This window comes from Daphnia pulicaria, chromosome 10, assembly GCF_021234035.1.
Source record: "Daphnia pulicaria isolate SC F1-1A chromosome 10, SC_F0-13Bv2, whole genome shotgun sequence".
Lineage (NCBI taxonomy): Eukaryota > Metazoa > Arthropoda > Branchiopoda > Diplostraca > Daphniidae > Daphnia > Daphnia pulicaria.
In genome coordinates this window covers 3,332,911-3,346,683 of record NC_060922.1, presented here as the reverse complement: position 1 = coordinate 3,346,683, position 13,773 = coordinate 3,332,911, and the positions used below count along the sequence as shown (strand labels likewise).

The following is a 13,773-nucleotide window of genomic DNA, read 5'->3' as shown; positions in this document are numbered from 1 at the left end:
AAAGAAAAAGAAGAAAAGGAAAAACAAAAAACATTTGTTTTTATTTTTCATTTTGTTTGCTTTCAAATGACTTGCCAGTACATCCCACAACAACATTTCTTGTTGCACGTTTCCCCACCCTTCCAGTAGCTGTTGCTACTACTGCCACCACTCCTGGTGGTGGTAGCACAGAACAGACCAATCGGAATAATAATAACAACAAACAAACAAACAAACAAACAAACACAAACAAACACGCCACGCCATCTTTGCCGTTTTTCCGCACGGCTACGCTACGCCACGGCCAACACAATGGCTGCGACTTGTTGTCGTTGCAAACATGTTGGCCTATTCAGCCTAACATACCGGTTACATATTAACGGGAAAAAAAGAGAGAAAATAATAAAACAAGAAGAAGAAGAAGCTAAGAAGAAAAAACAGTAGCCATATATCATGTGGGGGCTCTCTCTCTCTCCTTGGCTACGTGCGTGCGTCTTTGAGGTAACCTCTTAGCTCAGAGGAAGAAAAGGGACACAATAGGACGAATAGAAAGTAAAAACTGGGCAAACAACACAATACATCTCTCTCTCTCCAGCCATCGAAAAGAAGAAGAAGAAAAAAACGAACGAGTATATGAGCTTATACGCTGCAGATAGAACCAAAAAAAAAAACCCCAAAAAATAAAGAAGAAGAAGAAGCGCATTCCGTCGACGATCGATATCGCAGTTCCAGATCAGGCTATCGTTCATAAACAGGTAGAGTATATAGAAGGGGGAAAAGAAGACAAAATAAAAAGAGATGGTGAGCAAGAAGAAGAAGAAGAAAAAAATGGTTTGCTAGAAAGAAAAGTAAGAGAGGTGATGGTTTAACCCTGTCTTATCTCTTTACGTCTCTCTTCTTCTACTACTCTCAAACTCCCACCTCCCAACCCAATCTCCCCCCCACCTCATTTCATGTTCTTATCTTCTCGGCCATCCTGGAAGAAGAAAAAAAAATTCACCAAATAAAATAAAAACAGAAGAGATACGGGGGGAAACTGTGTGTGTGCCGTGTTGTTGTTGTTGGGGCCTGATGAACATTTCCACAGGTATTAAGATCTTCTTCTTTGAGCTCTTTTCCATCTTCCCTCACTCTGCCCATACATCTCTCCTGGTCTTATAGTGGACTATTAAAAATATATAACAACAAGAGAAGAAGACGAACAAGAAGAAGAAGAGAAAATAAAGACGACCGGTGGAAATGGAACAGGTATTCCATCCAGCCAAATGGAAGGGTTGGCGGACGTTTGTGTCGATGTGGATATGCGTGTGTGTGTGTGTGTGTGTGTATGAGTGAAGGGCTATAAAACGATAAATAAAAACAGAAAGAAGCGGATGAAATAGGGGAGAGAGAGAGAAAAAAAGAAACACGAAGAAGGCGGCAGCAGCAACGGCGGCGGCGCGGCCGCAAGTCCGAAAAAACTCGGGACCCTGCCATTTAAGGATCATAAGAGCAGCCCTTACCTCCCAACCCCCTCCTACACACATACACACGAGAGAAATAGAAAAAGAAACCAAAAAAATACACCCTCCCAACTGTATGTAAATCGACTGATTAAGTCTATCGAGCCGACGACCTAGGGCTCTTTTCAAGCGCCAATTTCAAATCCACCACGGCCAAAAAAGGATCAGACAACACCGAAAACTCATCAGCCATCATATCGGACCCCGGAAAAATAAAAGCGCATTTGGCGAAAATATCATCCATCAATTTGGCATGGGAAGAGGGGGGAACAAAAAACTAGTTGCAGTTGATGATGATGCCTCGATCTCCAATATCAGAAAGCAATTATTGCCCTATACCGACAGGCAACCGCCATTCGAATGATTTTTTCTTCTTCTTTTCCTCGGCTATATCTCTTGTAAAACAAATGCGTTGAGGTACGAAAAGGCAGAACAAAAAAAATCAAAGTTGATTACATTCAATACCCCTCTTCTTTTCTATCCATTTTGTTTTTCTCGACGCGATTAAGAACTGGGCAGGGGGAAAATAGTGGCGCCATTTAAATATCAAGTTGATTAGACACAACAATCAAAAACATTCATTACTTTTTCTTTTCTTTTTCTAAGGCAGAGAGGAGAGAAAGATTTTAAAAAAAAAGAAAAAAAAGGAAAAAAAACGAAATTTTTGGCTAGACAGAAGAGAAGCACGCGAGATCGCTTGACCTCACAGGCCAGCAGATGAAGAAGGTAGTGGGTTTTTCTTTTTCTTTATATAAATTATATATATATATATATATATATAATATATATGCATAATACAAGGTGTATTAAACGGCCATCGTAATTCAATGGAGAGAATTCCTTCTTGGCCCGGGTCCCGACAGCTACTTCGTGCACGGCGACACGCCCCCTGACTCGACGGACCAAACCCCCACCAAACTCTCTTCTTCTTCTTCTCCTCTCCTATCTCCCCCCCCCTTTTTCGACTCGAATTCTTAAACAATAAAAAGAATAACAACCTCAAAATTATATGTAGAGTGCTGGAACCGAAGGAATTGCCCTCACACTAGCAGACTAAGTTTGTTTTGGCTTGGGTTCCGATGGAATTAAAAGGCCCCGCCACATTTTTCTACAACAATCTTCCTCAATCTTCTCTCAGACAAAAATTACAATCAAAAGTTGCCATGAAAACACAAGAGGTGTGTTTTCGAGTTCAATAAGTACACAAAGCTCGTTGCGCTACTTATTGCAATTAAGAAGAAAAAACAAACGAGTTACGACAAGTCAAATTTTCTTTTGAAAAAAGATTCGAAAAAAAAGGAAAGGAGAGTTGATTTAATCCGCACGGACGGAAAGCGGCGATAGATAACGAGAGGCGGAGTGTCGGGTAAAATGTTTGCAGGAGGCGGACAATAAGGAGGGAAGAATATTTCCGGGAGTACAACCAACGTCAGACATCCGTTTGGTTGAAAAGATAAAAGAAAAAATATTTTTTTAAAAAGAAAGAAAAAAAAAGGTAAAAAGAATCTTGTAGTGTGTACGCAACTAGTGAGTGAGCCAGCAAACGGACTTTGCTGTCATCCGGGCCGTCCCTCCTCGTTTCAAACTTCCCGCCCATCATGGCCCACCGAATAAACAGTGTTGCGCGCACACCGATGGCGTTCCATCAATCCGCCCCCTTTGTCCTTGCCCCTCTTCACCGATAATTTGATCGTATAAATTCCGACGAGGCCCCGCAGTGTAATAATATTGAACGCGACGCCTTTTTAAAAAAATAAGAAGAAAAATAAGCGCGCGCGCGCCAGAGAACTCCGACACGTATAGATACAATACGACCGATAGTCACGCACAGCCGGACTATCGCCAGTTCGTGGCGCCCCCATCTTTTCTTTTTTAAATTTTTTACTTTTTTTAGATTGAAGAGAGAGAGGGGCCCCTTTATATCCAAAAGTCAATTTCCAGACGGGAATATATCGAAGAGATTTTTTTTTGTTTTCTTATTCTTTTGGTCGACTAATTTTCTGGCTTGAGACAGCACGCGCGCTCTGTCTAAACGGGAAAATGAACAACTTGAGGCTATGCATTTAATTGAGATTGCCCAATGAAATGAAAAGCAAAGTCAGCCAGACGGTTTGTATAAGAAAAGAGGCGAAAAATAAAAACAAGAATATCTTGGATATTATCTACAACATCACATCTCATTCCTAGAGCATTTCAGAAGAGAGCAGCTGGTTAGAGTCGAGTGCTGGCGTTGGAATCACTCCAGCCACCCGTTTCCTCCTCCTCCTCCCCCAACCAGTCTTTTGGGGGGGGTTTAAAAGAGAAAAAAAGTCTGCGAAGGATATCGAATATCGGCGACATTTGAAATGCATCAAGAACTAGAGGAGATGTGAATTTCCCTCCAAGTGGAGGAAGTGGTCAAGACAACTGCATCCCGGAGTCCAGAACCTACCCTCAACTGACAGACGGGCAATAAAACACCAACAGTCTCTCACACACGGTTCTCGGAGTGCAAAGAGACTTTCCATATGGTCCATCCACTACTAATCGGCCTTCCCCGTGGATGGCCGTCGAAAATCTACACCTTTTGGCCAAGGTCCCTTCTCTTATTGCAACAAAAGAAAATGAAGAAGAAGAAAAAGAAGAAGAAGAAGAGATGGCGAATTCGCCACTTTGGAAGATGATCATAAAAGAGGAGACGGTGGAAGCCAACACGGCAGGTTATTTACAATCAATCCGTTCCGCAGCAGACGCCATAAAAGTAAAAAGATCGTTGACAATCCAGCAGCGAGGGAGATTTTTTTTATTTCCCTCCATCTCTCCCCTTATAAAATAAGAAGAAAAAAACATTTTTCCAGTTGTCGACGAATCGACTCGGGAATTACAAGACCGGTTATTCCGTCTATCGCAATATTAAGCCTGCGGAAAATTGTACGCAGAGGAGGGACACAAAGAGCGACACGCCATAAAAATCCAATCTTTTCTTCTTCTTTTTCTTCTTCTGCTTTTTCAAGAATCAATTCAAAATTTAAAACGCAATGCGCACAGGTCCTAGAGGATAGAAGAAGCTGTCGCCTACAAGAGAAAGAAAAAATTGAATTTCGGCTAGGGGTCGTCGAGTGTCGGACCTATCATAAAAACAGAAGGAATGTCGCCAGAAATGTTCCAATAGTGCACACAAGTCCCGTTGTTCCCACGGCCGATCTGAGGGTGGAAATGAAGAGGGGGGATAAATGAAGGGAGGGAGGAAAAAAACAGATCGCGCATCGGGTAGAGAGAGAAAGCCCCAAAAAGTCTCTGGTCAAAATCAAGTCAAGAGTTTTAGCGGAATCAGATGGGGAAAAGCGATAAGAGGCAGCAGCAGCAGCAGCCAGGAGATGGGGGCGAATCATATATACAAAAGGGCCTTGCAATGTGACACGGAATAGGCCTCTCTCTCTATCCTTATAAGTACCACGTCTGGTGCCCCCCGCAGTGCACAGCAGCACTTGCATTTCGATATCGGGTAGCAGGTCGGCCGGCCATTATCGTTGAAACAATTGACAACTGACTTTTGACTTTTGCCATCCCTTTCATCTCTGTGTGTCTCTCTCTCTCTGTGACCAACGGTCAAATCTACTCACCAAACACATTCGACTGTTGATTATCTTCCAAGGACGGCGATCAAACAGATACAACAACAACAACAACCCCGAAAAAATTGGAAGAAGAAGAAAACAGAAAATCCTGAAGCTCCAGCCTAGAGATTTGGAATTGTTGCTTTCTCTATCCATCTATCCATCCATGCATCCATCCCAGTTATTTGGGAAGGGATTTACAGGGTACAGTATAATGTTTTATTGTAGCTATCGACTGGCTCCAAAGGTCGACCAGATACAACACCCACCCCGTTGATCTCTTTTTTCTTCGGGGCTATTGTGTCTAATACACACACACAGTCACACACACGTCCGACATGGGCCTTTGTGTGTGTACAGAGGCAACAGAAAAGTCGATGCATCAACAGGAATTTTACGACTTTGAAGCGTAACGAGACCGTATCGGCCGTGCCTCAATCAAAACCAAATATCCACACAACAAGTCAAGAAAAATATTGGCAGAAATTGTGTAGGACAAAAAAAAAACGAAAAAAGAAAAAGAAAGAAAAAAGGTCATTGGAACCGTTTTTCCTCGACTCCCCCCCCCCTGATATTGCCTGGGCCGGATCGTGTTTCAAAAGTGGAAGACGAAAAAGTCACTCGACAAAGTTAATTCGATATCGTTGACTGATGAGTGCTGAATACGGAGCCATCTGTTTCTTAGAGGGGGGAATACATGCCATAGGGAATATATATTTATATATATATACACACACACACGCTTCTTTCTCTCTCTCTCTTTCTCCCCCTCTCAAAGTTAATGACTGATCGAGAGAACCTTTTCTTTCTCCTCCGCTTCAAGCCGGAGAGAAGAGAAGAAAAGAAAACGGCAAAAAAATAGGCCAAAGATCGAAATGTTTCGATTCGCCATTTTCCCTTTATTTAAATTACATTTTTAATGAATATGGGCGGGGAGAAAACAATCGACTGGAAAACTCATCAAAAGGAATTGAGAGGGAGAAAAATAAAAAAAAAGGATAAAAGAAGAAGAAGAAAGAATTGTAGGGGTTGATGCCCGGTACGTGCCTGAAACCCGGTGAAACCAAATTAGAAACCAATCTGGCCACCCTAAAAACTCCTCTTATTGCTGTTCTTTCCCGTTTTTCAGACAGGGGTGGGCGCTCAACATCTTGAAGTTAACCCCCCTTACATCAGAGACATCTTCTTCTTCTTCTTGCTCATCGAGAGGAACGCACGGAGGCGCTTGTTGTTGGTTCAACCCCTCTCTTGGGGGCCAAGATGGCGGGGGTTGTTGAAGAGGGATGAAAACAGGGAGGCTGGCAGAAGAAGAAGAAGAACATCTTCGCACTCTTGTTGTTGCCTTGCAACAGCTGCATCCGGAATGTATTAGCCCCCTGTGCTATAACGTAACGAAGGGCTGGTGGCAAGAGATCTAACCCAGTTCGTCGATATTTGGAACAACACACAATCAATTCTCTCCCCCCTTCACCCTCACTCATCCAGCCGCCTGGAAGTCAACTTCCGTTCCATCGATGGCGCCCAATTCATCGTCAGCTCGCAATAATAAAAACATAAACCCCCAAAAAAAAAACAATTGCCCACCGCGACCCACCCTGATTGGCAAAAGGGAATGATTAGATTGGCCAATAGAGAGTGAGAGGGGGTAGTCGAGAAACGGAAGTGGCAATCCAGCTCAATATTTTGTTATGACGGGAAGGAAATGAGCGATAGGGGAAGGCACGAATCCACCATTGATTAATGACGTTCTATGTGCGTGTGTGTGTGCTTTAGTCTGTGTGTGTGTGCGTGTGTGTGTGTTAAAAATAGCAAAGATTATTTGCAGCTCCAACACAAGTCGGGGGCCATAACGACACGAAGGATGTTGGAGGAGAGCAGCCATCTTTTCTCAAATGACACCCAGATAGCACGAAGAAGATAGGGTGGGGTTGCTTTAACAAACAGACGCTTCTTTCTTTCTTGCTGGATGGCTGGATGGATGGCTGGGCTGGAAAAAAGAAAAAGTCACCCTCCAATTCCAATCAACTCTGCTCTCTGCTCTCTGTGTTCCGTCTCTCTCCTTAACTAATGTGATTCTATTAATAGACAACATTCAACCCCCCTGGTGAATATTTATCCAGTTTTTCTCTTCGACAACACACACACGCCTTCTTCGAGGAGAAGGGGGAAAGGCACGGCGCGTGTCTCGGCAACATTCAAATAGAAAAAGGAAATAACGCGTGAAAAGAAACCCCGAAAAAGTCGCCCCCAAGTGTGTGGGGCTGTGTCCTCGATTCAAAACAACATCTTCACGATTCTCTTCTCAAACACACGGATGGAGAGAGAGAGAGAGAAAGAGACTTTTCGAGACTGTCGTGCGCAAAATGGCGCAGCGGGATCCGCTCATAAGCAGCGAGTGAATTGATAAGACGCCACTAACGGACGTTCCTTCTTATCTCACAACAGCGTCTGTCTCTCTTTTTCTTTTCTTTTTTTTCCGTTTTTGCATTTACAAAAAAGGGGGGAGAAAAAATAAAAAATAAAAAATAAGAAAGAGGAAAACGGATAGGCTAAACATTGGAGGGTGGAGACTTTTGTACATAGGAATATTATATTATATTTGCTGGCAAGAGAGTCGACAAACCCGGCGAATTGGTCCGCCAAAACAGCCCGAAAAGAAGAGGGAAATTCGATATCGTGGCAAACAAGTCCGAACCCTCTTTTTATTTTCCCCCCCTCCTTCTCCTAACTAACCCCCCGCAAAAATTTTCTCCCACCATCAGCTCATATATATATTTTTTATATCTATTTACTTCTTTTTTCGACCATTTTCTTCATTTTCGCACGGATTTTATCCAGGGCCCAAAAAAAAAAAAGCCGAGGGGAGAGGCCAAAATACACACGCAGGCGATAGGGGAAAAAAATAAAGTCTTATCTTCTTAAGATATATAGAGGGACCTTATATACAAATAAAGGAGGAGTACACACAGCACCAACTTATAAGAACTTTTTCTTTTTTTTTTTTTCGTTTTTCTTCATGGGGTGTGTTGGTTCGTTTGTGAAGGGATGGTGGGGTGGTTTTTATTTTCTCTTTCAGATTGGAACCAGTTAGCGACAGCGTGTGGGGAGCAAGAAAAAATAAAAAAACCTTTTACCCCCCGAATTTCCCCCAGCCCACCCTCCCTCTCTACTTCTTCTCTGTGAAAACAACCTTGGTTTAAGTGTGGGAAGAGTAAATAAAATGTCCATGTTTTCCAACTCTTGAAATTGACCAAAATATATATCTTAATTGAATTTCGTGACATTTACATTGGGATCCTCTGTCCAACCTGTCGCCTGGCGTGTTTTCACTTAAACGGCCCAACGGTGCCCAATTTGATAAAAAGGAAAAACAACAGGTAGAAATCGTTGTAATCAAAAGAAAATGGGAAAAAAAGGTAGTAGCTCGGTGGATGTAGTAGCTTGAAATCAATCCGTTTGTGTGTGTGTGTGTGTCGGCGCTACCCCGCTGATAAATGTCGGCTGTCATCAGGTAGCCCACGGTCAGGTTGAAGCCGACCGCCACACTATTGTATAACCTCCAAATAGGCCCATGTAGTAGCAGTGGTAGTAGTAGTAGTGGGGATAGGGATGAAATAGCCGCCGAATAAATATCTCTCTCTCTCTTACGTTTGGGTTTGCCTTTTTATCAAGATGGGGATCCTTGTCGTGTCCCTTCACACGGCAGATTCCCTTTTAATCCGACGTCGGTCGGCCACCGACCAGCCCGAAATATACGAGCCGGCCCCTTGTTGGGTGGCCACCAGCGACACAAACACCTGGAACGTGTCAGCCGCTCGTGTCGGGCCCATCAGTTACGCAACCACCTTTCCCTCCCTTCTTGTATTGGGTAGAGAAAAAAAAAAGGAAAAAAGGAAGAAAGAAAAAAAAAAAAGTCTTTATTGTATTATCTCGTAGCGCGTGCTCATCGACTGGAAAACGATCCATCGACAGGAGGGGAAAAGTCTATTGTGTCCCGTTCGTCCTATCCTAACTCGACTTGATGGCGTCATCTTCCATTTTCATTAGACTTCATTTCTCTCAACTCTGATCAAAATAATAAAAATAAGAATCAAAGGGAAAATGAAGGAAGGAGAAGAAGGAGACAAGTCGACAACACGTGCGGATGGGAAGCGTCGAAAGTTTCTCTTTCTTCTTGCAGGGTGGGGCTGCTCCTGCTGCGGCTGCTGCAGATGGCAACGGATTCCGGCCGTATGTGTTTCCGCACCGCCTAATCTATTAACTACCTTGGTGAACGATGAGGGACAGACGCCACCCTCCCCCACCCCCTAAAAAAAAAACCCAAAACGAAATATCTTCATACATCGGGAGAGAGAGAACTAGGAGGCAGTCAGGAGGAACAGCCAGGAGCAGGAGCAGGAGCAGCAGCAGCTCGCATAAATCTCAGAGACGCGCCATCTTTTCCCCTTCCCCTTCTTCCGCCGCGACCGCCAGAATTCAAAGACAAGGGGGGAAATGATAAGAAAAACTCAATACACACAAATACACACAACATGGAGGGTGAAGATATCTTCCGACCCCCCTATCATCAACACGACCTTCTCCTCTCACCCCAAAGTCAAAAGAGGGGTGTAAAAATCATGAAGTCCAAAACTAGTCGGAAAAAGAAAAAAAGGGGGGGCCGTCGTCGTCGTCGTTCACTATATGGTTCATCATGTCTGGCTTTAACATTAGCCCATGTGGTGGCCATATGGAAGAAGAAGAAACAAGAAGAAACGGGGAGGTGGGCACGACCAGGAGCTTTTTGTATGGGGAGGGGGGCCAACTCTTGGCATCCAAGGCTTTTTGACGGTTGAACGAAACAAACCGGACGCCAAGCTCCGCCCACTCCAGATGCTAATTCACACTGAAACGGTGAAGGCAAAAATCTGTTTCTTTTCTTTTTTCTTTTTCCCCCAATGAGATTTTCAATTTAAGAAAAAAAGAAGAAATGCGGTTCTTTTTATAGCGGAAAGATCTGGGAAATGATCCCGCCAAATCCCTTGACCAATGACGAAGGCGATCCGAAAAAATAAAAAAAATAAAAAAAAGGTCTGTCAAGACGACATTTGTTACAAAATGCAGCTGGATGGGCGCTGGGCGGAAAATAAACTATCCGGAATTCCGCCCTGGCTCCCGAGTGCTAGTGCTAGTGGTGGTAGTAGTAGTAAGTCATCTACTAAATCAATGGATAAGAATGTTCCAGTTGTAAAAAAGAATTAAGCCCCGAAATAACATGGGCCCAGCTGGATTGTGTGTGCGTCTGATCGGCGGCAGTCGACGCAGCTCTCTCTCTCTCTCTCTCTCTCTCCTTATTCCGTTTGCCTATCAATATCATTGGCCAAGCGGAACAGTTAAATATAGACATGACGAAGTAGTAGAGAAGAGAGAGAGAAATGCAACACGTTTTTCTTCTTCTTCGAAACTGGCGAATGTATAAATCGAAAAAGAAGAAGAAGAAGGTGGGAGGACGGACGGGTGGAAGGCAAGAGAGCTGGAACATTTTACGACGCTCCGTAAATGTGAGCCATCAACGGGCGGCAGCCATTTTGAGAAAAAGAAAAAAAAAGAAAAAAGAAGAAGGAAGAAAAGTGGCCATTAATCCATCAGATCTCCCGACTTCAACCATTGGCGAATCTGCCATCAAACAATCTCCTCCCATCCACCTTTGGAATGTCAGGGTCTTCGTCTATTACAAGTCCGTCATTAAAAATGAGTCGTCGTCCTCCTCCAATGTGCGTAATCAATTGGTGGACGGCCACAGCAGAAGAAGAAGAATAGAGGATAAAAATCCGGCCCTACTATAGCTGGCTGGCCATTGATTTTTCAACAGGTGCGGCTCTGGTTACTTACTTGTTTGAATTGCTCTTCAAAAGTCCACGACTGCTGAGAAGAATTGGGGGCCCCCCGGGGTGCGTCCGTCTGCTGTGGCGAGTCGGACGAAGGCGATGGGGTCAGAGGTGGGTGCTGGCCACCGTGGGCCGAGCCGTGAGCCCCGCCGTTGCTGCCGCCGACCGAGAGTCCGCTCGTCAGGGCGGAGAGGCCGCCGAGAGCGTTGGAGAAGGCCGAGGCCAGATACGGATGATGCGAAGCGGCCGACGAGGGCGGCAAGAGTCCGCCGGAAGGCGAGCGGAGGGCCGAAGCGGCCGCCGCGATGCTGGCCAGCATGGAAGCGGGAGGCGAAGGCGACGACGAGCCGTCCATCGAGTCTTGATCCAAGTCGTCTTTAGAGTCTTTGCTGTGGTGGTGGTGGTTGTGGTGGTGCTGCTGGCCGTTGCCGCCGCGACGGGGACTAATGGCCGCGTTCGAGTGGTGGCGTTGCTTGTTGTTGTACGGCGACGAGGCCGGAGTCGTCAGGCTGTGGTGGCTCGAATTGGCCAGGCTCAGCAAACTGTTTTGAGAGGCGTTGTTGAGGCCAGACAGCGGAGACGACGTCTTGGGTGGACCCATGCCGGCCGGTGGAGATTGGCTCTCGTTGCCGCTGCTGCTGCCGTGGCCGTTGCTCGTCCCGTTGCCTGTGCCTTGCTGTCCACCGCCACCTCCGCCACCACCGCCGCCGCCTCCCTGTCCACTCAGGGCTTGAATGTGAGCTTGGAGTTGGGCCTGCAAGTCGGGATGGAGACCACCCAAACCGGCCATGCCCGGCAGGCCGGGGAAGTTGGACAAGTTGGGAAATCCAGAGCCGATCGACAGACCCAATTGCGACTGCATCAGATTTTGCATGTGAGCGGCCGCTTCGGCCTGCCGCAACAGCGCCTGATGGACCTGCATTTCTTGTTCCATATCACCGCCGTCCTGTTTTGCAGAAAAAAAAAAAATAAAATAAAAATAAAAATGAGATTTTTTAAAGAAAGGGGAAGAAGAAAAGAAGAAACACAAAACTCTCGACCGTCATAGTGGGAAATGTCCGATTTTATGCTACAAACACTGTGAAATGACGCTGGGCATTTTTGGGGAAAAAAAGGAAGAAACAAAAAAATAAGCACAGTCTTTTTCTAGAGATAACATTGAGATGGGTTAGATTTATGTTCGGGTAACATTCGGGTTTTTTGAAACTTTACGGCCGCACAAAGTTATAGGGGTAAATCCACACACACACACACATATAAGCCAGAGACCACTAGGTTCGACACAAGAGCAGAGAGAATACAATAAAAACACGCGCAGTTTTATAGAAATCTCTAAACCGCGCCAAGTTTACGTCTCTATTTCAGGTTCTTAAAAAAAGGAATCCGGGTGGTAATTCGATAAATCCACAAAAAATAAACTAAAAGGGGAAAAAGGCAGAGGAGAACCTCGAAACAGCACAACACAAGAAAAGTATATTAAGTTCTTCCGGTTAGATCGAAACGGCGCCACTTTGGCCTCAACGTCCGTTAAAAAATGTTTAGAGTTTTTTATCTAATTTCTAGTTTTCAAAAGTAAAAAAGAAAGAAAAGGCAAGGTTGTAATTACTCGAAGGATATCACACACACAAAAAGGAAGAAGAAAGTCGTGCATCCATTTAATGCGAGGGCTACTATATATTATATTATATTACTCTTTGAGTTGAGGCTAGATTACAGGTTCAGATAGTCGAGGAAACGGTCGAGAATTTTCTTGCGGTCGTCGTCTGTCGACACAAACACACACACACAAAAACCCGAGTAGTCGACTAATCATCCGCATCTACTACGGCCTGATGATGAAGGTTTTTTTTTTCCACCTTCAATAGCCGAGTTAATACGCTCGGTGCGTTGCTATCACTTTAATTTTATTTCTTTTTCTGTTCAAAGTTTGACGAGAGAAGAATTGCGATGATGTATAGGAAATGATGGGAACCTTGCCTCAACCGACCTCGCTGCTATGCTATGTATCGATGTCACTTGTGTGTGCCTAATATATTACGATCCATTTCATTCGAATAGAGCAGCAGCAGCAGTCGAAGAAAAAGGTAATTGGGGAAGAGCTTTGGAAATAATTACAAGTCATTGAGAAGAGCTCTAGTAGTAGTAGTAGTACTAGTAGTGTGTCTAGCTGCTGGGAATGAGCCAGATATATAAATAAATATACTCTTTCGACAAAGCAAAAGATAAAGAGAGGAAGGCAGACGGAAAGACATAAAGGAGAGAGAAATAGAAAAAAGAAAAAAAGGCCAGGGACAAAGTATAGCGAGTGCAATAATGGCAAGCTCGTGACGGAATTCTTCATTCGATATTCTTTCTTTGCGCCCGCCTTTTTTTCCTCCTCACCGGATAATCCCCCCCTCCTCAAAGTGATTAGTTTGTAAAAGGAGAGACGGGAAAAAATAAATAAAAACTCGTCGGAGAGAGAAGACACCGCGCGACTGTGTACTACGTTCGAGTTTTGAGACCCCAGAGGAAATAAAACGAAATAAAATGCTCGAAAAGAAAGAAATGTGAGGGCCATTAAGATATATAGACTCGACTGTCTATGTACGCGTGTGTGTGTGTGTGTGTGTGTGTATAGATCACTAGACTAGTCGTGGAAGCATGCAAATTGAGGGGGGAAAGAAAAGGAGGTAGAAATGTACGTTGATTATCTGTTGTCATCGTTACGGCCTCTAATGAGTCTAATGAGAGGGCCATTTACAGGTGCGCTCAGCTACCGTGAGAAGAGAGAACCCACCAGCGCTCGGCGGTACCACCACCTAAACCATTTCACATCGACCAACCCCA

The 13,773-nt window shown here is 44.5% G+C and overlaps 1 protein-coding gene across 1 annotated transcript in view; it reads right to left on the bottom strand.

Moving 5' to 3' along the window:
• Positions 1-13,773, bottom strand: part of LOC124314004 (protein dead ringer-like) — a 39,165-nt gene that overhangs the window by 14,590 nt on the left and 10,802 nt on the right. The window contains exon 3 of the mRNA XM_046778945.1: positions 10,949-11,890. Coding sequence (XP_046634901.1) covers positions 10,949-11,890 — 942 coding nt within the window. The remainder of the gene's footprint in view (positions 1-10,948; positions 11,891-13,773) is intronic.